The sequence below is a fragment of the Perca fluviatilis genome, chromosome 13 (genome assembly GCF_010015445.1).
Source record: "Perca fluviatilis chromosome 13, GENO_Pfluv_1.0, whole genome shotgun sequence".
Classification (NCBI taxonomy): Eukaryota; Metazoa; Chordata; class Actinopteri; order Perciformes; family Percidae; genus Perca; species Perca fluviatilis.
In genome coordinates, this window is record NC_053124.1 from 24,593,425 (window position 1) to 24,616,068 (window position 22,644).

Consider the following 22,644-nt stretch of genomic DNA (forward strand, 5'->3'; position numbering starts at 1 on the left):
CTCTCCATCTCTGTAAGATTGGGAATGATTGAGATTTTCTCTTGGCACAGCTACCAGAAGACTTACAACTTTCAGACACGTTCACATTGTCTCTCTCAGTTGGAGGCTGCGTAGTAACGCTCAGCGCTCACCGGAAAAGTGCTTCTAATAGCTTTCACTGGTCTCCATCCAGAGCAACGGGATCTGTTGGTCCGTTATATACTGTCTATGGTCTGGTGTCGACCAGGCTAGTTTGTTTAGCTAGAGAGGAAAATTCCACACAAAAGCAGTGGACCAACACTGTAGAGCCATTTTATTTATTAACCTCTCTGCTACCACTAAACAAAGCTCAGCAGTGTAGTGAACAAGAAAACAGTGATATTGATTTTTTCCCCTGCTGATGTACATCAAAGTATTCAAAACTACAATATGGTAGACCTACTGCGTTTAAGGTTCTTTTAAGTGAATATCAAGATTGTGAGCGTTGGTTTTCTTGATCATCAGCAGAACAAATAAGTTTTGAAAAAAGGTTTTACTTACATTTCTGGTCTAATGACCAAAGATTTAATAGTGAGGACAGATTACAACTGGAGAAAAGAGGCTGCTCTGACTAAGCCAGACAAGCAAGCTTCTATTGTGAAATGCTGCCACCTACTGGTCACCATGTAAAGGTACAGCTTGAAGATATTTTCCCAAAAGACAAAACATGTCCTGTATGTTCTACTAACACATAATTATAGCATCATATTAAATAATGACATGGCTGGCTTTCTTGTGATAAAGCTACTCATCCACACTCTTATCAACCAACACATTCCAATCCCAAATAAACCATATCACACAATTGAAAGCTGTGGTCAGAATCCTTAGTTTTGAAGATAAAGATAAACAATGACAAAATAAAAACACACAATAAATGTAAGATTAGAGTGTACTTACAAATCAAAGAATGAACAGTAAAGCATATTTGCAGAGTACCTATCAATTAACTGGCTTGTAGGAAAACTAAAATCCAAACTTTACAAGTCTGACTGGCCAAAAGGATTAAAAGACTGGAAAAGCACTAAAATGAGACGGACATTAGGCAGAGTTCCCCCAAGGATAGACCCTAATGCTTGAAAAGCATTAGAAAAGAAGTTTGTAAAGGAGTATATTACAAAAGTAAATGAATAAAACAAATGGTAAAATAACCCACATTTATCTCACCTATAAGTAAAACCACAGCAGAGCATGTAAAGCTTTAAAATATAGATAAAATGTCTTTAAAATAATGTACAAGTTGACAGAAGAGGGTTAGGTCACTCTGATGTTCCACACAGGGTTGTAAGGCGATTCTGTCAAGAAGGGAAAAAATGTGATGAGAATTAAAGCATATGCAAGAATCTCACACCTAATGCTACATTAATTTAGGAGCAAAATAGGACTTCCAATTCCTCCCCCCGTATACATGTTCACGTATTCATACCACTGCTAATACTATCTATATACGTATTCATATCCCTTACTGTGTATTCCACATTCTAGTCTATATTTTAGTCTGTCAATTCTGTACATTACTCTGACCTTTGCTGCTTTTCTGCACTTCTGGTTAGATGCTAAACTGCATTTCGTTGTCTCAGTACCTGTACAATGACAATAAAGTTGAATCTAATATACCTGCAGTAGCCGAATGCTCGTCAGAGCGGTCTCATCCAGTAGAGACAGGTCCACTGAGTCCAACTGACTGGCCAATAACTGAATGCTCTGGATCAACACATTACAAGACATTGGTTAATTAGCCTGCTTTTCCAAAGTCATACAATAAAAAGCAAACAATGGTCACATCTAAAATAAATACAGGCCTAGCACACAGACGACGGATAAATACTCGAAGTTCCTCAGCAATATTAATGTAGTGTGGTCATATTTTGCAATAAGGACTTAAAAAAAAAAAAAATCAAATGCACGGTTATATTTCGAATAATCTGATTATAAAGTGTTCAGAACTTTATCCCTGGTTAAAACAATTCTTTACTTAAATGAATTGCCCTGTAGGATCAAGCTAACTGCGCACTCACCTCTCCGTTGCCAATGGGAACGTTGATGACAATGTCCTCATTTCCTGCTGAAATGGGAGAGCCGTTGACTGAAATGCTATAAACCCTCTCTTTGTGGCGGGGAATCCTCACAGCAGGGGTCTTAGGAAGCCTGAGGGAATAAAGCTTTGAATGGTGAGTATTATGAACCCCTCACTCACTGTGTGTAATGGTTTTCGATTTAAAAATTAGATTAAAGGGAGTAAAAATGCACTAGTTGCTCTAGTACATATCAAATTAGTGAGATAGCTATGAGAACAAGTCCCTGGTGCCCATTTAATGTCTAGTCGAACATATAAAAGATGCTAAATCTTGCAGATCAGAGCTAAAAAAGCAAAGTGCTTTAAAGATCAACCTGAGATTTGATGCGGTTTGGGCATTTATTTGCCCGTTGCGTTTTCATAAAATCACAATCAGTATAACAATAAAGACCAATAACTGTACAGGAATTTCTGCCTCAATGTTAAATACTGAGTATCTCACACACTCACACATTTGGGTGGAGACGTTAAACCCCAACGACCAGACTAACCCTCTCCAGTAGTGATGCACCGAAATGAAAATTCTTGGCCGAAACCGAAAACCGAAAAAAGAGGAAACCAAGACCGAAAACCGAAACCGAAACACCGAAAGAAATTAAGCCAATTATTAGTACCATTGCATTTATGGCTATGACTGTGTACTAACTTTACTAAAATCAAGGCATTGCAATTGTATAAATTAATATTAAAGTTTAATTAAAAAAATATCTAGCAGAAATATGGCTACAATCTGATAGTCACATACAGTATACAGTAGCCTAAGAACAGAATAGCTTACCTATTGTTATTATTATTATTATTATTATTATTAATAATTGAGGCACTTTCTTGCAGGATTTCACTGAACATATCAGACAACGAGGGTGCATGCCCCTCATCTGGTGCAGCGAGACAAGTCTTTTTTTCTGTGCTCTGATCTCCTGCCCAGGGTTGTGCTCCGTCTCCACGCGGGTTCTCCGCATCCATCGCGGCCTGGATCATTTCTCGTGCGCCCTGCTTTATTTCCGCATCCAAGTCTTTATAACGCGGATCAAGTACAGTCGCGATGAAGTGCAGAGGATCCGAACAGATCTCACTGAAACGTGTGCTGACAGACTCTAAGAGCGTACTTTTCATTGTTTTCACTCCGTGGTCCGTCTCAACCTCTTTGCTTAGGAGACGCTTTGCAGGTGGAACGGATCGGGTACTGACACGCGTGCAGGTCGCGTTTTCTGTTTGCGTCATCACAACATTTTCGGCCGTATTGTTTCGGTGATAAAGGTATTTCGGCCGAAAACCGAAAATGCCCTTTTGGGCCATTTTCGGCCGAAAATTTTCGGTGGCCGAATATTCGGTGCATCCCTACTCTCCAGAATTATCGTTGTGCAGCTGTAACTATAATGCCTGCTTACCTTGGGTCGAAGCGTGGAGTAATGAGGGGAGTGGGACCCATCATAAAAGAAGAATCCAGCATACTCCTGGCAGGAGTGACCAATGGCTTTCTGGTTGAGCTGAATTCAGATAGAGACAGTTTAGTAGGACATTATTATGCTACTGAACTTAAGAAAGGGGTTAAAAAAAAAAAAGAGAAAAAGGTCTTACCGTCTGATGGAGTTGTTCTGCTTGCTGACTGTCAGTGCCTTTGCTCTTTTTGATGTAGTTGGAGGTTTCCTTGTTGCTTTGCCCTGAATTAGGAACAAGCAGTTAAACAGACATCAGGTCCGTGCATTTATGATTAATTATGCTCTCAAACACTCGGCTGCGTTTTCTGACTATTATGCATGCTTGAATAAAAATGTACCATTACCTTCCTTGTTGTGGCCGGGGTCTTTTCATCCTCCGAACTGCAATTGGCTGCACCCTTTTTCTTTGATGCTGTGGGAGACAAAATATACGGGATAAAATCCACTTAAATTCCTGACTGGGTTGAAATAATTCGTACATATTTAGTCCATCCCATCCAAAGAAGACTCCGTTGAATTTAAAAACTACTTTAAAAAAGTAGTTTTAACATACTTTTCTTGACTGATTTGAGAAGGACTGCGTGGTCCTCAGCCACAACGCTGTCAACAATAGCAGCTTCCTCTTCTCTCTGGTAACAGACAGACGAGAATAAAGAACTGAATAAATGTTTAATACAGTACAGAGTGTGCCTGGCCTGCACAAACCAAAGATATTTTGAAATCTGTGACACAATGTTAATTATGATACAAAATAATTGAGAAACATAGTCAACTCACCTTTGTATTATCCACTTCTGGTGACTTTGGTTTCTCAGCCCCTTCAGAGAGAGGGGTGAATGTTTTTTAATTTACAAAATTTAAAAAAAGAATAGAAATTCATTTTTTTACACAATATATGCAACACCAGTGCAGATAATCTGTTTTACAAGTAACTATGTATAACATGTTTCATGAGTCAAAAATACTAGATCTGCAGTTATTATTTTATGAAACTAGCACAAAACGCTAAAAAGATGCCTCTGTGACACAACTGCATTACTTCTTAAAACAACATTCATGGAATTGTGGATTTGGGTTTCATTAGACTAATCTGAGAGCGTTTGTCAACTCACTGAAATGTTCCAACCAGACCATTTGACGGACAGCCTTGGGGAGCTTAATTTGTGCCATGTTGTAGCTGTTGTCAACATTTTTCAGCAGCTGGTTGAGCTTCTCTTTCAGTTGACCAACTCTGGTCTTCACTGTGAAAACACAACAAGAGCTTTAGATTACACACTACCCTGCAGTTTATAAAGCAGTTAAATTGACACATTGACAAACTACAACAATAAATTCCCCCTTACATGACAATGCATCAGTAATGATAATCCAATAATATTTTAGCAGGCTCGATAAAAATAACCGCCGATACTATATGTCGATTTCTGATGTATTGGTATCAGCATATGTGTTGATCAATAAGTTACAAGAAATTGCAGTACAGAAAGGAAACACTATAGCCATTACAGTTTGTTGACCAGAGAGTATTGCTTTGTTTATTTTTCAACTGTACAATGTTAGGCTCGGTACACATCTTAGTCACAATTATTTAATAACTAAATTATATTGGTATATGCATGCATGTATAACGATATCTCATTTGATATTCATCCAATGTCAATATATCTGTGATGCCCTCTAAAATCTTTCAGGCTCTGTAATAATATTAATATTGAATTATTATAAATCAACATGCAGCAAGCCTGCCTGGGAGTGTTGGTCAAAGTGAATTTCGAAGTCAAACTAAAAACAACGTTGACACATTGCACAGGCCACTGCTTTACGAAGTACCGTGTATACCGAAGAAACTGCAGTTGAAAAATAAGGGACATATATATATAAATATATATATATATATTCACCCTCGCTGTCAAAATCCTCCAGAAAAGCTTCCAGCTTGGCCGTCTTGGGGTTGTTTTTCCGTTGTTTGGTGGTCCTTTTCCTGGGAGCCATGTCTGCATGGATAGGTAGCGGAAACGAAGTAAGTTAACCCACGCTTGACAACACGACACAGTAATATCATTAGGTTACATTGTGTAGCTTTAGAATATAATAAAGAATAAAATATAACTTCATCCAGCGTTTTAAAAAGATACTGGCGACATGCGGCTGGTTGGTAATCGAGCTAACGTTAACGTTACGGTTACTTAACGTTAGCAAGACCAGTAACGTTAGCTTGCCTCGCAAGCTCGCTGACTTGCTTTACTGACAGTTTCTATCACACGCACAAATACTTAATGGAACACTCTAAATCATTATTATTTTGTTTACAACGGTGATCCATATTTCGTAAGCAATTAACGTTAATTACCTGATTATGTTTTTCTTCACCGGACGGACTCTTTACTTTTTTCTCTCTCTCTCTGTGTGTGTGCGTCCTTCACAAAGCCGTTTTCAAATGTCGGCGCGGGGAGGGACTAGGCGCAACGTCAGCCAATTAGGACGCGTGTTTGCTTTGCGTCACGAAAAACGTTTCTCGGCCAATCGTAGCCCCAAACGTCAGTGTTTACATCAGAAGGACGGAAATGGGTTCAGGCAATCTGCAGGCAACATGGTAGAAATGTGATTTTATTAGTAGTTAATATTACCTCACTTTTAAAGGGTTACAGGAACTGTATTAAAATAGTCAGTTGCTCCAAAACGGACTAAAATCATTTAAATACAAGGATCCGATTATTGTACACACGCGGTTTTGCTTTTGTGGTCAACTGATGTCTAAAATCAACAACTGAAATGTCCAAACCTGCACTTATTTCACTTCATCAAGCACTGAAGAAAAGCTTCCAGAGTCTTGAAAACAATCAGAAAGTATGGACGAGTGTGTTAGCCGATTGCAGCCCTCTGATGGTGTCTCTGGGTAACTTGGCGGAGCAGTCGCGAGCGCTTTCCAACGTCCAGATCTCCAACACACCGCTCAGAGACTTTCCTGACCTGGAGGAACGGCTGCGTTTCAAGCTCCTACAAGCCACTGATACAGTGCTGGGCAAACTCAATGAGAAGATGTAAGTAGCTGGGTAAACACTGCAACACAAATGAAGACTGTGATGATGATGTACAGAGATCTTTGAGACTTTTTGACATATATATAGCTGATGTTGTTGCTTAATAATCAGTCGTATAACAGCAGCCAATCAGGGCCAGCTCTAGAAGGGTCCCGGGCAGATATGAGCTATGGGCCTCTACTGACCCCCTGTTTCAAGTGAGCGAAAACGTGTCTGATGCCTCTCTTTTTTTAGTGATACATGTCTTTTTTGACTGATGTCACTGTTAATTATTGGTATGCTAATGCCATTTTACTGTACTTCAGTCATGTTTTACTGACAGGTATCACTTTGTGCCGGCATATACAGATTTTTGCTGTCATGTGCTACCGCTAATTATGATATGCCGCTGTTATTTGTGTCTTATAAACGGTTTGTTACTCCTGTTTCACTGGCAGATATAACTTTTCACCGTCATACTGTCATGTCACCTTTCACTTTCCGTTAAAAAGAGACCATCGCCATGCATGTGACAGTGAAAAGTGGTATCTAACAGTGGAACGAGAAATAACTAAAAGCAGCGACATATAATGATCAGCAGTGGCTTATGCCAGTAGGAATCACTATATGCCAGTGGAAAGTTGCATCTGTTAGTAAAACGTGACTGACATTCTGTTTATAAGTGCCACAAGCCAGTAGAACGACAGCACATACCACTCTGAATCAGCACCAGCCACTTTTAAATATCTGCACTGCTGTCCATTCCTCTCCACACTCTATCTGACTGCCATGTGCAGGTACAGTGCCCATGCATTATTCATAGCAACTTCATTATATAATGATTAGACACATTTTTTTAGGAATGCTCCACCTTAGCACAATATCAGCTAAAATAATAAAGGGTTTACAACTAGATTTTTGATTTTGACACATGGCATCTATACTGTCTTTTCATCCCTCTTTTCTTTCTGCCAGGTCTTCTCTACAGTCGGTCAGAGATTCCATCAGTAACCAGGTTTTTGCAGTCTTCCAGCATTACGAGCAGAACACAGACAGTCTGGATCTGCTCACCGTAACCGAGCGCTCGGCCACCGCCCCTTCTGTCTCTGACATGCTGGAGTGGCTGCAGGATGCCGAGCGTCACTACCGACAACAGTATCCATTCTGTTAAGGTTTGCATTGGGTTTGTCTTATGTTTGGGGGCTTTTTTTTTGTTTTTTCCTCAACTCGTGTTCAGATTTCTGAGGAGGAAGACTCTGCTGCAGACTCTGAGGGCAGATGATTTTTCCCTTTTAGAATTGGCTCCCAAAAGATGGAAATCCTGGGAGTCTCCCAGTACAGAAGACCACATCAAAGGTAAAGTGTCTTACATAATGTTGATAACTTCATTGTGACGCTCTGTTTAAATAATAACTATTTTCTTTTCTATAGATGATTCTCAATAAACAGTTTAAAACAGCGGTATGTTATAGTCCACACTCAGTGTTGCCACTGTCACATATTGACAAGGTATCTTGTGTTTGTTAGCATATTTCGTTTTTGGTAAAATGTTTTATGACAATAGATAATTGGCTATGTGACTGTGTTTTTATAACAAGCAGACCAGAGACCAACTCTCAGCCAAATCTATAATGGCTGTTGTTTCATTAGCTGTCAGTGTTAGTCGTAGGGGTGCTAAAGATTTGTAGGTAAACTAATTACTTCTCTGTCTTCTTTCAGATACACTTTGCAAAGTGTCCTTCTTTATTATGTCCCAATAAAAAGAGAGAAAAAGCAACATATGTGGAACTTTGACCAGCATGAAGAGGCTAGAAGAGAAGAGCAAACATACGTAGATGGACACATTTCCTGTGGATTTTAGAGAAAGGACTGGATTTTTATTGTCATAGAATAGTCCCTAAACATGTTCTTGGATGGAAAGTGTGTGCATGTACAATACTTTATATGGTAATTGAAGATGAAGAGGCAATTACAAAAAAAATTTTTTCACAAAAAAGGACCCTGTGGCGTTATTTCATACTTGATTGACAACATTGTTGTCTGTGATGGTTAAAAATGGCCCAAACTGGGGGCGGCCTCTAGCTCACCCAGTAAGAGTGTTCGCCCCATGTTGGCTTAGCCTTGCAGCGGCGCAGGGTTTGAATCCGACCTGCTGCCCTTTGCTGCGTGTCATTCCCCATCTCTCTCCTCCTTTCGTATCTATCCACTGTCTAATAAAGGGAAAAAGCCCCAAAAAATTATCTTAAAAAAAAAAAATGGCCCAAACCAAATGTATCTTCAACAAACAATCAGCACAAACAAGGATAAAGACAAGTTGTAACACATAGTCAGCGAAGCACGCTTTAACAAACTCTTTTTATTTCACACTTTCGATGTAGGCACACTCAGTCAAGGCTTCATGTGACAAATCGAGAGGCAATGTCACAGAAAAACAGCTTAAGAAATCACTGCAATCTGCACAACACAAGCCACCATTAAAGCCATCATAACAGTCATACTTTTCGATTTGACAATATAGGCAATGGGCTTTCTTCAGACTACTTTAAATCACAATGCAGTAAAAGTCAAACTTCAAACAAACGTGAAAGTACTGAAGACACATTTCACATTACAAAGAGACATACAAAATATAGGTTGAATATATTAATAAATAAATATATAAACTATGCTTATATACTTCAATTTATAGTTTACAACTAAAGAGTTAAAACTTGAGACAGCAAATTTAGGAAAGAACCCAGAGTTTTCAACAGCATTCACTTTTAAACTTCCTCCCTCTCCACCTACTGCTGTTCCTTCCTCCTCTTCCTATACGTACTCCTTTAATGGTACACTATTAGATGTGATAGGTTTTGGGGGATCTGGTGCTGAAGCGGGTGAATTAGCAAAGCTCCGGCCTATATAGCCCCTGCGGTACCTGCCGCTCCTCTCCATGAGGGGACAGGTGCTGCTCAACACAGCTCCACTGATCATGAGAATAACGGCAGACGCCCAGCCCAGATAAATAGCCTGACCCAGCTCTCGTTTGTGCATCAGTGGCACGTTGGGGTTATAGAAATCCTGGATGACGGTGTTAGCAGTCCAGGAAACGGGAATCAGCACGCACAGGCCGGTCAGAATGAAGAGAACCCCGCCTGAGAGCGCGATGCCCGCCTTGGCCCGGCGGTCGTCCCCGGCGCAGGTGGTGCACTTCATGCCGCAGCAGGACACCGTGCAGGAGAGCCAGCCCATGAAGATGGCCAGACACATGAGGGCGCGGGCCGCCTGGATGTCTGGAGGCAGGGCCAGCAGGGAGTCATATGTCTTACACTGCATGTGACCAGTGGTCTGGTAGATGCAGTTCATCCAGATGCCTTCCCACTTGATCTCTGAGGTCAGGATGTTGCTGCCGATGAAGGCCGAGACCTTCCACTGAGGCAAGGCCGTGACAGCGATCGCCATGATCCAGCCAGTCACCGCGCAGGTGAAGCTGATCAGCTGCATGCCAGTGTTCGCCATGATGACAACACTTTTTAGTCCAGTTTATAGGAGATTAAAGGGTCCTCTTTTTCTACTTCTGTTGCCTCTTATTTTGTTTATCCTTCTTTGTGGTCTTCAAAGTCTACACCTTTTGTTTGACTTGTTCCCCTTCCTGTCTGACTTGGACAAGCTTCCTATGGTCTCTGTCCCAGTGCCACTTTGTCAGCAGCCATTTTCTTCTCTTTTTCTTTTCCCCTTCAACATCTGCTCACTGTTCCACGTGTCCTCAATTCCCCGTTACCCAGAAGTAATCACTCACTTTCTCTCCACAGTCATTCACCTTTTTCAAAGGATCAGAGGCACTTTCTCCTCCTTTTCATTCCTCAGTTTGATTCAATGCATTATTGAACAGCTAATAGCTGTGCAGCCACCTGTGGCAGCCCGCAATACCAGGATCGATCGGACTTTACGGTCCAGGCCTTGTGGATGAAATGGATCCAAGCCAGGCTTTTTTTTTTTTTTCTTCGTGGAAATGTTTCTTTGCCTTCAGCTCTGGTTCAAATCCAGGAGGTCAATTGTTGAGCTGCAGTGTATTTGAGTGTCACACTCCTGGTATGGTGTAACCTTACCTAGATGGATCAGACTGATGTAACCTGATACTTGAACTCAAGGCCACTGATGCTGCTATGCGTGTATCCTGTCACAGCAAGGTTGAAAAAGGGAGATGCTTGATTACACAGAATAAAACTCTGCGTAGCTTTTTACCTCTTAGTCAACAGAAATCCAATGTTTGGTCCTCAAGGAATACATGAAACAAACATCCTGTTGAGATGAACAATCAGCTGATTCAGAGTCAATCAAAAGAGGTTATTCCAGCCACTTATTTGAGCAGGTTTTTCCAAGAATCCACATCAAACTTAGCAGGAGACTGGCTTCTAAATCTGTCTCTAAATCAAAAAAAGTACAGGCTTCCAGAGGAAAACAGCCAGCAGAACTCGTCATCAGACACTGCTGCCGCTGCCAGCTGAAGTATCTCCTTGTTGATAATGAACGGCGCTGGGGTCCAAGCCCTGACGAGGCCACTTCAGCTGCTGTTCAGCTTCACCCTGCCCCCAACTGCTTCCTTTGGTAGCAATGTAGCCCGAAAGGGTCAGTCTGGTCCCAAACAAGGGTATAAATAACAAATCAGGCCCGTATAGTGAGACTTCTGGATAAGTAGAGCATCTGTTCACTCCCTCCCATCTTCAGTTCCACTGTTGACAGTCAAACCTGTGAGTGTAACACTGAACCCCAGAAAGAAAAAAAAACAGCGATGCAGGAGGGAGGGACAGGGCAAAAGAGGGTGAGACAACAAAAGGAGGGAGGGATGGATGGCCGAGGATGGAGCGCTGTCTGTTGGTGGATCAGTTAACACAAAGACAACATGGCAAACGTGTGGTATTGCTTTGTACCACACAACCATGCATTTTAAAGGAGCTTTCACAAAAATGACCTTTCACTTATCCTTTTTGTCTGCAATGAAAGAGAGAAAGGGCTTCACCAAAGGGGCCATAGGTTGTTTTTTTCTCTCTCTAAAAATCTTTTGTATGATTGTGTCATCTGGACAAAGGAAATAACAAAACCCTAAATTCTGACATTTGTCCCATCATTGATTTTTTTATTTTTTTATTGAAGTTTTGTGTCATTTCAATTCGATTTAATAACAGACTGAATATAGCAAGTCTATATCAGGTGATTTATTATGGTTATTATTCATATATTGTTAAATAAACAGCTAGAGGTGGAAAAAATGGACCCTGGTTTTAACAGCATGATCTGACAGCACCTCTATTCAGAAATGTCCCTTCTACCCAAGACCGCTCTCGCTCCATGTGCATCACACTGAACCTTGGTGTGCCGATGAATTAAATATCATGGCATCAAGATCTGTGGTTCAGGTTTCCTTTCTTCTGTAGCACCCGCTCTCCTTGGTAACGGTGGTCATGGCAACCATCCGCGCGACACAGGAAACGGGAGAGTGGAGGGGATGATACACAAAGGGAAGGTGAAACATACCAATGATGGCTATCCAGGCTGAATGAATAAACAGAAAGATGTAGGTGTGTGCCTATAGCAGTGACATTACACTACAGTTAATGCATCCGGATATTCATCATAATAACGAGAAATATCACCACATGGGGGGTAAATGAGGTTTGTTCTCTGTTCCACAGAGGTCAGACCAGCTGACTGCATGAGCTCTTTTACTACTTTTTATGGACTAATGCAAGAAAAAAAATGCTACCATTTATTACATTTTTAATCCATTCTGCTTTTTGAATAAGTTCGGCCACCAGCAAAGTTTGTTTTGATAAACGTCAGTATAAATAGATCTTTAAATTGTTTAAACATGACCGAGCTCTCAATCAAATGCTCATTTTTAGTCGATTGCTCTTTTGTTTTACGATAAATTGTTATGCTGTGTGAATTTCTGTGTGTTCTTTTAAAACTTATTTGAACCACTGCCTACCTTACATTCACATCTGATATTATAGGGAAAGCTAATTTTCTTCTCACACATTTTCAGCCCGAAACATCGGTGTGTAAGTGGACTGCTGGTAATGATCGGATAAAAAGAAAAACGTATGAGGATAATTTGTGAATACTTGTCCTACTTTTAAGTGAATTCAGTGGACTTTGGTTAAAGACTGATAACATTATTTTGCCTGTGTACCTGCTAGGATGTTAAACTGGGACAAACAAACATAAATTATTTACAGTTCAAGCTGCTACACGAGTTACTAGCTACATAAATACATATTTTAGCATTTTACATGTCTAGGTAAGGCCCTGAGCTACAGAATATGACAAACCTTTTGGAGTTCTAGTGTAGTGCAGTAAAGCCCACAGATCCTCAGGCCCATACACTGTTTGAGTGTAAAGAGTAAGAACAAGTTCTTAGCAGTTCTTGAGATGGGCTCACTTAAAAAGGAAGTTCAGCATGACTGAATCCACACTGGTAAACATGGAAAGAAAACAGGTGTGTAAGAAAATAAGATATCTTCATGCCTCATTCAGCTATTCTAAGATGGCCATCGAGGTGAGAAAATGGAAAGATCATGTTACTGTTTAAGTAATCGTGTGATTCCATTTACCATGGTAAAGAATGCCATCTAGTGACAAAATACATGTACATGCACATAGAGACGTTGGTGTTAATTGGTCAACTAGCTCTATAAAAAGGGCACGCTGCAAGAGCCCCCTTTCATCGGTCATCAATGACGAGAACACGCCAGCTTATAGGCATAAAATACCAGTTTATTACTTTGCACATTAACAATAATTCCCTGCAGGCTAAAAAAAAAAGAAAAGAAAAAAAAAGTTATTTGAACAGGTCACAAAAATAGCAATAACAGCGAGTGAATGGCCCTCTGCTGTTGGGGCGGAGCTAAAACATGCCCCGCCCTCTCACAACTGGTCAGAAAGGGTTCCATTCATTCACAGAATTGGAGCGTTCCATTCACGGAATTGGAATGTTCCAATTCTAGGATTCTATTGCTATAAGACAATCACACACAGCTTCAGAGACCACTAGCAGAAAGAAAAAAAACAGAGCAGAGCTATAACAAACCCCAAAAAAGGAACCAAAAAGGGAAAACAAAATAAAATGAAAATACACAATACACAATGTCAAATTACAAATCCTTTAAGATATAACAATATATCAAAGTGAGAGGAATTTAAAAATAATTCATGCTCTCTATCGGGGCACAGAAAGAATTATGATCTTTTTTTAAAAAGGTTAAAAAGAGGTAATCCTGCTCCCTTGATGCCATGGGGACCCCTTCACAAAGAGGAAGTGCATTTGTGAGAGGTCAGCAGAGTTGCCATGGAGACAGGAGAGCCCCTACTAAGAGGCGTGGCCACAGGTACAAACCAGGAACGAGGAGACAAAATGGTAACCTGGCAAAGAGGAGAGGGGTCCGGACTTTAACGGGTCCATGTTTGAAGAAAGTACCTCGTTTGAATTTGAACACGACGCAAAGAGCTGGGTCCCCTCACCTCAGAACACAGCTTGTACCTCCCAAATTACTGACATTTGTGTAGGAATCTTTAAAATGCATCTTAGAGAGACTGGACAAATATTGCTAGCCTAAAACAGTCCCACTAAATTGATAAACATTCCCCCCCCCAAAAAAAAAGATTTATATTTTTTTCCTTTCTCATAATAAATATGATTTAAAAAAAGTTTTTAATTTATTTTTATTTTTTTTAAAAAGGACAATACTCTGGCATGCAGGCGAGCAAAGTCTACATTTTGTTACTTTAAAAGAAAATTGTCTAAAACCTACATAACTATACCACCAAATGCACATTCCCACTGATTGATACAAGCAAATAAAAAAATTAAAATAAAAAAAAAAAAAGTACAGATACACAATAGCGAGAGACCAACAACCACAATGAGTAGAATTATAGCTTTGTTTTTTTTCCACATTTGAAAACTAGAACTGGGTTAATATTGCTTTGCAATGTCATGTTACCAACAGGACGGGATCATTCTTCTGACTGGAGGTTTAATGATCAAATATAGTTAAGGATATTAAAAACATTAAATCATTCCCCATTAGAGATGCCAGATGAATATTTAATCCCAGCCCACTTGGCTTGGTAAAACTAGTGCACGTTTTAAAATCAGATCTGCCCCCCCTTTAAAAAAAAAAAAAAAAAAAAAAAAAAAAAAGAGTAAAACTTATTGCATGCAATGCCTGGACAACACCCTCCCAATCCCCCGAACTAGCCCTCCTCGTTTCCTGCTTCTCTGTTCCTGGCCCATGCCAACGCCCACGCCCACAACAGGCAGGTGCTCAAACTCATTCATAGTAAACCTGCTGCTTTACGGGTGGTTTATTACAAAAGGGTTTTCACCGAGCTGTCCCCTCCTGATGAGGCGTGCACGTCGACTGTTTCTCCAAACTCTCCTGTCCTGTCCTACAGCTTTATCCGATCGCAAAAAACACAAGGGGCGCCACACTTGTGCAACGATAACCACAGCACGTCACAGATGACACTATGATTTTCATGGTAACAGTTTGACAAGTGTTTGTACAGGGGGGGGCACAAGGGCAGTGCTTATGCTTATTGTCAATTAATTTAATCCAGTGTTAAAAATGCATAAAAAAATATGAAACAAACACAGTCAAATAGCAGAGACTTTTAAGTTGGGTATACTTCAAATACACACAGAGTAATAGAAACCTTTTTTTTTTTTTTAAGTCTAAAAATTCAACTCATTGCTTATCGCAAACCGTTTTTTTAAACAAATCCCTTAATCTAGGTTCACTCTGATTACAATCCCTGATTGTCTCCATCTACCTGACCAAAACCAACCGATACCAGCTGAGCGATATACACAGCGGCAGATCTGTTTTAACAGCCGGAGTGCTACAAAATACCTCAAACCTGCAGCTAAATTTCACCCACATCAGAACCTACAGAGGAAGCATGAATTCATCCGACATGGGGCCTACTTCTTCTCATCATTAGCCAGAATACTACAAAACAAATGTCCAACCCAAAGCTCTGCCCCACTAACCTGCAGCTCAACAACTGAAATCTATTCCTGAAGTCGCACTATTAACTATAAACCGGCTTTGCTGCCGACCATAAAATTTCATCACAATAGTAACAACATTGACAACAACGATAACATCAATGGTAAAGTTCTAATTCTAAACAACAGTTTTTTAAGATAACCACAAAACATCTTATATTAAACTTTTACAAATCTGCTTTGTTGATTCGTATGTATAAATGCATAAAGGTAAGAGAGTGCCCTCTGTTGCTTGCCTAGCGTCCCGGGTCAGTGCAATGAATTGGCCAATATTAGCAAAGGAGACTTCAAAAAACAAACAAAAAACAATACGTTAGTTTCCTGCCCTTAAAACTAATTAAAAAAAAAAAAAAAGTAAAGAAAATTGAACTACGTCCAGCAGTGTCATCATATAATCTTTCAGATAATCAGGTCCAAAGAAAAATAAGATCCTGCTTTTCACACAGACAGCAAGCTGATAAAGACCATACCCTGTGTGTAATGCCTTCAGCCATTCAACAGGTCCCAATGCTGAGCCAGTCACAGGCCTGACCACGGTTACCACTGCTACAGTCAGACCTGACTTCATTTACTACTTGAAATGGATTAAGTTGCTTTTTTATGGAATTCAATGATGATTTGAGTCACAAGGAGCAACTGGCTCCTAAAGGTGCAAATCCCACCCGTCATGCACTAGCAGGAGGCTAACACACACGTTCAAAATGTAACTCAAAGCATTTCAATTAATAAGTGACCCAGGACTGCTACAAATACCCACACCAGCCTCTAGGAGGCTTGTTTAAGTCATATGTCTCAAAGTTGCTCTATAGATGTAAATATATGCTTATATGTACTGTATGTGTGAATATAAAAACAAATCTGAGGCATTTACAGCAGTTATCTCCTTGATTTCCCTTTACAATTCAGTGGCCTGCCATGAAACACACATGCACACAAAACACACACTCATACAGCAGTACATGTATATACAGAGATGCACACACACACACACACACACACACACACACACACTTAGACACATACAGACTTGTGTAATCTTCGCTATAAGACGGGAGGAAAATAGTAATGGGCATGGACACCCAAGTCACCTCGCTTGTTAAAGACCGTAAAAGGAGAAAAAGTTAAAACGCACGCTCATAAAAGGAAAAAAAAAAATATATATATATATATCCATCATTCTCAAAAGGTCGACTCCCCTCCATCTCTTTTCATGTAGAGTTCCCTCCCAACCACCCAATAAACCCAAGACCTTGTGACAGATTTTGCCCAAAGGGGCTTTGAGGTAAAAGTAGATAAGAGTCCTGCTTAGCTGGGAGAGCTAAGAGCTGTGCTGACACACATTGTGCCAGTCCACTCACTTGCTCAGTGTATCTTACAAAACACAAGAGTGCAGACATTCAAATAGAAAAAACAAAAACAAACTCAAAAATAATGGCTCAACTTGTAGTATGTGTATGTATGGTTTGTTTTTGTTTTTTCGTTTTTTTCCTTTTGTGCATTGGAAACCCTCAGGGTTTACAGTGCTGGATTGCTGGTTTGAGAGGCGGCTCGATTGGAACGCTGGTTGGAGATTGTTCCTTGAAATAAAAAAACCTGCTGGACATTGAGACACAGCAGATTCCCCTGTCCGAGAGCCGCTTGGGTGCAGATTCAGAAATTGTAGAGTGATTGTGAAGAGAAAGAGACAGATTACAAAAGGGAGAGAAAGATATGTGGGAGAGGAAAAGAGAGACTGGCAAATGAAAGATAAAAAGACAGTAGAAGAAGAAAAGGAATCCGCGGGTGGACCGGCTGACGTGCTCTTTAGCTCAGGCGAAGTACATGGTGTGCTGGGTATCATAGTGGATCTGAACTGCCTTGGCCAACGCCTGGGGGTCCCGCCCGTTACTCTGGCCCGACACGTGGCTTCCTTCAGCACTGCAAGACGGAGAAAGACAAGAGTTTAATTTGACTGTCAGAAATGATATCATATCACAGAAATGCAGGAGATAGAGGGTACAGGGATGTAAACAACAATCAGGAGCTGTGTAGGTTAAGTGGTTCAGTCTCCGTCTCTGGAAACACATGTGCCTCTACTGGCCTAGCGTTGATTCCAAGTGCTTTCTCTTCCGTCTCTCCTACATTGATTATGCAGACATTTTTTTTTATATGGTCACTTTTTAAAACAAATGTATAAAAGTGCCTTGCAGAGACAACATCATTTGACAAGATGCTCTGTGCAACATACACATCCAAACTAGAAAACAATTAAAAGAACACTATCCCAAGGTCCATGAGGCTTGGGTCCAAAAGCATGAGCCATATGGAACCATAGAGGTTTAGGGTTGCCTCACCTGTCATGATCTTTGTCCACCAGGTGATAGCGGGCTCGGAAAGCCACTAGCCGGGCGTAGTAGGCCGGTGCTGGGATAGAGACGGAGCGTGTGCAGCGGACATAGGTGTGGCACAGCTGGTAGGTGAGGAGCTGCAGTTCATCGGCAGTGAAACAGTTGTCATCCCACAGGACGTGGTAGTGGGAGGGACGACTGGTGCCCTGATGGAAGATGGGACATAAAACGTTACATGTCAACACGTTACTGATAATTGCATCTGATCGTTATAAAGTGCACTATATTTATTTGGTCAAAGAAAAACATTTTTTTAGTATGAACACTGTGGCTCTTCTCAGATACAGGACAAGACATGTTTGTATTCACCCTTTTCAGAATAAAACACCAGCTAAATACACAGGAATTCCTTTATGTGTATGAAAGTGTAGCATCAGGCTTGCCAGTAAGTGAGCCAAGACAGAGCAGTTCTCATGATCAGTTGAAGAGCAAGAAGCAAATGCTGAAATGCTCACAAACCACTGCAGGTGTCTGTTTGCAGCCACATTTTACATCCATCTTTTCAATGTACAGGGGATAAGTGTTTTATACTGAAAAGAGTTTGTGTGTAGTGTATCACCTTAAATAAGAGCCAAACCATCTGATGGGCCAAAAAAGGTTGTAACCATAATTTAGATTTGTGTGTGTAAATGTGCCAAATCTCACACACACACACACACACACACACACACACACACACACACACACACACACACACACACACACACACACACACACACACACACACACACACACACACACACACACACACACACACACACACACACACACACACACACACACACACACACACACACACACACACTTTTAAAACTGAAAAAGAGAATTGGGAGAACTAGAGGGGGAGCTGGACACAATGCACAGTTGCATTAGCTTTCTTACAAATTGTAAACCTTTAAAATTTACCAAACAGCTTTTGAGAAAACCTGGGAAAAGTGTCTAACTCACCTGAATTCCAGCATGGCTGCACAGGTAGAAGTCAAACTCAGACGGGTGTGTGATGGTGCTGTCCACAGTGGTTCCTGCTGGGACGTTACCGCTCTTCCCAACCTGCAGGGGGTGAACAATTAGATTATAGTTAAGACTCGCACAATACAGTGTTGTACAATAGAAAAATAATTAAATACCACACATCATAGTAGAGTGAACTCCTACTGACCCTCTCAGCTTTGTCAGAGCAGAAGAGACGAGTGTGGTGACGTTTCTGAACCACAATGTAGGTAATGCCCGGCCTGTAATCCTCCTCCAGACTGATACAGGCCTTCCTGATGGCTATCAGCTCCGGCCACGCCACCTGAAAATACAAAACAAAAGACACACACTTGAAAGGTATTCTATGAGACATGTTGTCTTGATGTAGTACTATTGCATATCATTTTTCTGTGGCATTTGGTCTGTGGCCTAGTCACCATTTTTGGACTGAAGCAGCATATCATCCTTCAGATAAGACTATTTATCCTGAGGGAAATTGCTGTGCAGTTGCAATGCAAAGTGGGAAGAGTGCAAATATAAATAGTGCAATATAAAAAGTCCAAGATAACAATAAGGTGCAAATAAAACATTTTTTTTTTTTTACATGTTTTAATTGTGCATTGTTTGTTGTTGAGCCTTGTCAAAGAATTTCAGTCAGTTTTTATTCTCTCTCTCTTATCCATCCGTCTATCCATCCATAAGACAGCCTCCTCTCATTCAGAATCACAGCTGCCATTACTGCCAGAAATATGGTACAAATAAAATTGAGTTTGAAAATAACTGGTGAAACTCTGCCAAATACTACCAAGGTCTCACCTGTTTCATTTGTCCCTCAGACACACCGCCACGATAATAGATGATTCGTGTGGGCTTGAAGCGTGTGGACTTGTAGAACTGGATAAGCAGCTCTCGCACCATGTTGGTCAAGTCTTGGATTACCTCTTGACTGAAGAGCTGCTCCTGATGAGACGGAGGAGGGGGAGTAGGGCACTGATTTCCAGAATCAGAATCAGAAATGGTTTTATTTCCAAGTAATTTTGCACATACAAGGAATTTGACTTGATTTGGTGCATAACAATAAACACAGTGGAAAAGTATAAAGAAAAAAAAAAAAAAAGTATTGTACGATAGGATAATAAGGATGTGCGTTAATGTAAGGCATAATGTGGAGTAGATCTGGATAGAGACAGTGGGGGTCCCAGGCGTTGCTGATGAAACCGGTTTTGTGGCATGAGGTTTTGGTCCTGATGGACCGAAGTCTGCTGCCAGAGTAGAGTGACACAAAGAGTTTGTGTCTGGGGTGGGAGGGGTCAGCCACAATCTTTCCTGCCCGCCTCAGGGTCCTGGAGGCTTACAGGTCCTGGAGGAATGGCAGATTGCAGCCAATCACCTTCTCCACAGAGCGGATGATAGGCTGCAGTCTGTCCTTGGCAGTGGCAGCAGCGTACCAGATGGAGATGGAGGAGGGGATGATGGTGGTGTAGAAGTGCACCATCATGGCCTTTGGTGATCGTGTCCTCCCAGAAGCAGATGTATGACATCACAGCCTCTGTATACTCATTCAGACAGGAGTCCTGAAAACATCCCAGTCTGTACAGTCGAAGCACGCGCTTAGATTCTACATAGCTTCACTTAGATGTCCTCACAATAGGTTTAGAAAGTTTTATTTCTGCCTGTATTCAAGTCCCTATACAGACCAGGTTTGGAGTGTGGACTGGTAGCTGGAAAGTTGCCAGTTAACCGCCTGGGCACTGCTGAGGTGCCCTCGAGTAAGGCACTGAACCCCCAACTGCTCAGGGCCCATCCTGTGAGGCAACATCCTTGCTCCCACATCTCTCCATAAAAAAGGCCTGTGTAAAGCTTCTGTTTGTGCATGTGTGTATTTGGGCCTGTGTGTGTAAATATATTTAACAGACTAACAAAAATGGAAATTGAACAATTGAAACTAAGTTTTATATTAATAATTAATAGTAATTTAACACCATTTTAAATTCAGACTGGATCATGCCAAAATGATGCATTCAAACTTAGATACAACAGATGGATTTAAAAAGGAATTACTCAATTAATGTAAGTAGTTAAATAAGTAAATAACATGAAAATCAAAATGTCATTTTCACTAATTACACAAAGAATGCCTTTACCTGGGAAATGTCTTGTCTAGACGTCTGGACTCGCACCGTGGCGCAGTATCGGCTGGGGTGGCCGTCCATGCTGCCCACAACCGCCGCGATGGACGGCTTTTTCCCATCGCCTGCTGGAGGATGTGTGACATCCGCACCCAGGAAGATGACAGGCTGCTGGAACACCGAGGGCCTGAACCAAGAACAGGACACAACAGTAACCCGTTATTGTTATCTTGGGACTTTTATAGTTGTACTTTTCCCACTTTGTTTTGCAACTGCAGCACAGCAATTTCTCTCAGGATAAATTAAGTTTTATCTTATCTAATAAAAGAAAAGAGAGACTTTGCATCACAGGCCAGTACATCATATTTCTTAGTGGTGCTGTTCTTAGTTTAGAAATTAAATGACAGTTAAGAAAAAAAATAAAAAAGATCCAAATATCATCAAACAAAGAAAAAGAAAAAAAACACTGACAAAATATCCCTCAAGATTCTCAGAATTTAAGCACCAGATGAGAATTTATATGAAAATGATTCAGATTACTTCAAATTGAATTCCTCTTTACCACATAATTACCAGGGGACCATCTGTATTCCAAAAGCATCTGAACAATCTACAACATTCAAAGCCAAAAAGCATTACAGACTCCCATCTGGACTGCAACGAAATAATTACTAAAATCCATGCTGACCTCTGATGAGGCACCAGGACGTTGTTGATGCCTCCCAGCTTGGCGTTGATCTTGAGGCACAAGTTGGAGAGGGTCTGGGGGGACGTCTTCACTACGTTCTTCACCTGCACACACTGAGTTGCCATGCCAAGGAGAGTGTCACCCACCCGCTTTACTTCAGCTGTAGACGAAAATGGAGAAGACCATGATCAATATCACAAAAAGTTTGTTTAAAAACAGACTAAATACCTGTAGAATAAAGTTGGATTCCTACATATGAGATCCTCCTTTTATCTAAAAAGACTAATTCACTAAAATGCCAAATTATGAATTTCAATTCCTTACCATAGACTGGTGTTTTGCCAGGCAGGATGACCACAATCAGCTGCAGACCTACGTAAGACATCTTGAGGTGTTTGAACATGGGCTCCACGCTGTCAGCTCCTTGGGCGTATTTACAGAAACATGGCTGGCCTTGAATGGGCATCCCAGCATCCTTAGAGATCTTTCGCAGCTGGTCAGTGAAGCTCCTTTTTTGAAAGCATTAAATGCTCATCAGAAATCAGCAGTAAAAAGAAGTCTAAATGTAATAAAATTTTGTGTAGCTGGGAGAAATAGACTATAGACTACTAAATAGACTGTGTAGACTAGATCACTCAATGTATGCAAGTCCATTGTCGCTGCAGGTTGTAACTTTAAACAAAAAAAATCTACAGCCACACTAGCAGCTTTTTGAGCAACATTTTTAACCATGTGACATTTTAGAGACCAAAAAACTAATCGATTAATTGAGAAAATAATCAACAGATTAAAATCGACTATGACAGTAATTGTTAGTTAGCAGCCCTAAATCCATCCAATGTTGTTAAAGAAATTTCAG

At 40.7% G+C, this 22,644-nt stretch overlaps 4 protein-coding genes across 7 annotated transcripts in view; 1 reads left to right on the forward strand and 3 right to left on the reverse strand.

Moving 5' to 3' along the window:
• Positions 1-277: 277 nt before the first annotated feature.
• Positions 278-6,018, reverse strand: cdca8 (cell division cycle associated 8). Its single transcript, XM_039821024.1, has 11 exons — positions 5,888-6,018; positions 5,439-5,531; positions 4,650-4,778; positions 4,315-4,355; positions 4,091-4,166; positions 3,882-3,949; positions 3,677-3,759; positions 3,487-3,585; positions 2,037-2,166; positions 1,636-1,722; positions 278-1,313 (listed from the first exon to the last, which is right to left on the reverse strand). Exons 2-11 carry the CDS (start codon positions 5,527-5,529, stop codon positions 1,278-1,280), a joined length of 840 nt encoding a protein of 279 aa, XP_039676958.1. The 5' UTR covers positions 5,530-5,531; positions 5,888-6,018; the 3' UTR covers positions 278-1,277.
• Positions 6,019-6,080: 62 nt separating this feature from the next.
• On the forward strand, positions 6,081-8,553 carry c19h1orf109 (c19h1orf109 homolog (H. sapiens)). Its single transcript, XM_039821026.1, has 4 exons — positions 6,081-6,578; positions 7,533-7,712; positions 7,795-7,913; positions 8,277-8,553. Exons 1-4 carry the CDS (start codon positions 6,310-6,312, stop codon positions 8,315-8,317), a joined length of 609 nt encoding a protein of 202 aa, XP_039676960.1. The 5' UTR covers positions 6,081-6,309; the 3' UTR covers positions 8,318-8,553.
• Positions 8,554-9,310: 757 nt separating this feature from the next.
• LOC120571897 (claudin-4) lies at positions 9,311-10,245 on the reverse strand. The gene has a single exon (XM_039821025.1). It carries the CDS (start codon positions 10,053-10,055, stop codon positions 9,366-9,368), a length of 690 nt encoding a protein of 229 aa, XP_039676959.1. The 5' UTR covers positions 10,056-10,245; the 3' UTR covers positions 9,311-9,365.
• Positions 10,246-13,292: 3,047 nt separating this feature from the next.
• ago4 (argonaute RISC component 4) overlaps positions 13,293-22,644 on the reverse strand; it is a 29,286-nt gene continuing 19,934 nt past the window's right edge. For 2 of the 4 annotated variants that reach the window (XM_039820509.1, XM_039820510.1), the window contains exons 12-19: positions 22,110-22,294; positions 21,786-21,945; positions 21,113-21,284; positions 19,785-19,958; positions 19,156-19,290; positions 18,945-19,046; positions 17,943-18,142; positions 13,293-17,526 (exon numbers count right to left, since the gene is read on the reverse strand). In XM_039820509.1, coding sequence (XP_039676443.1) covers positions 17,418-17,526; positions 17,943-18,142; positions 18,945-19,046; positions 19,156-19,290; positions 19,785-19,958; positions 21,113-21,284; positions 21,786-21,945; positions 22,110-22,294 — 1,237 coding nt within the window. In that variant the 3' untranslated portion in view covers positions 13,293-17,417. The remainder of the gene's footprint in view (positions 17,527-17,942; positions 18,143-18,944; positions 19,047-19,155; positions 19,291-19,784; positions 19,959-21,112; positions 21,285-21,785; positions 21,946-22,109; positions 22,295-22,644) is intronic. The other 2 variants (XM_039820512.1, XM_039820511.1) reach the window with 1 other exon arrangement.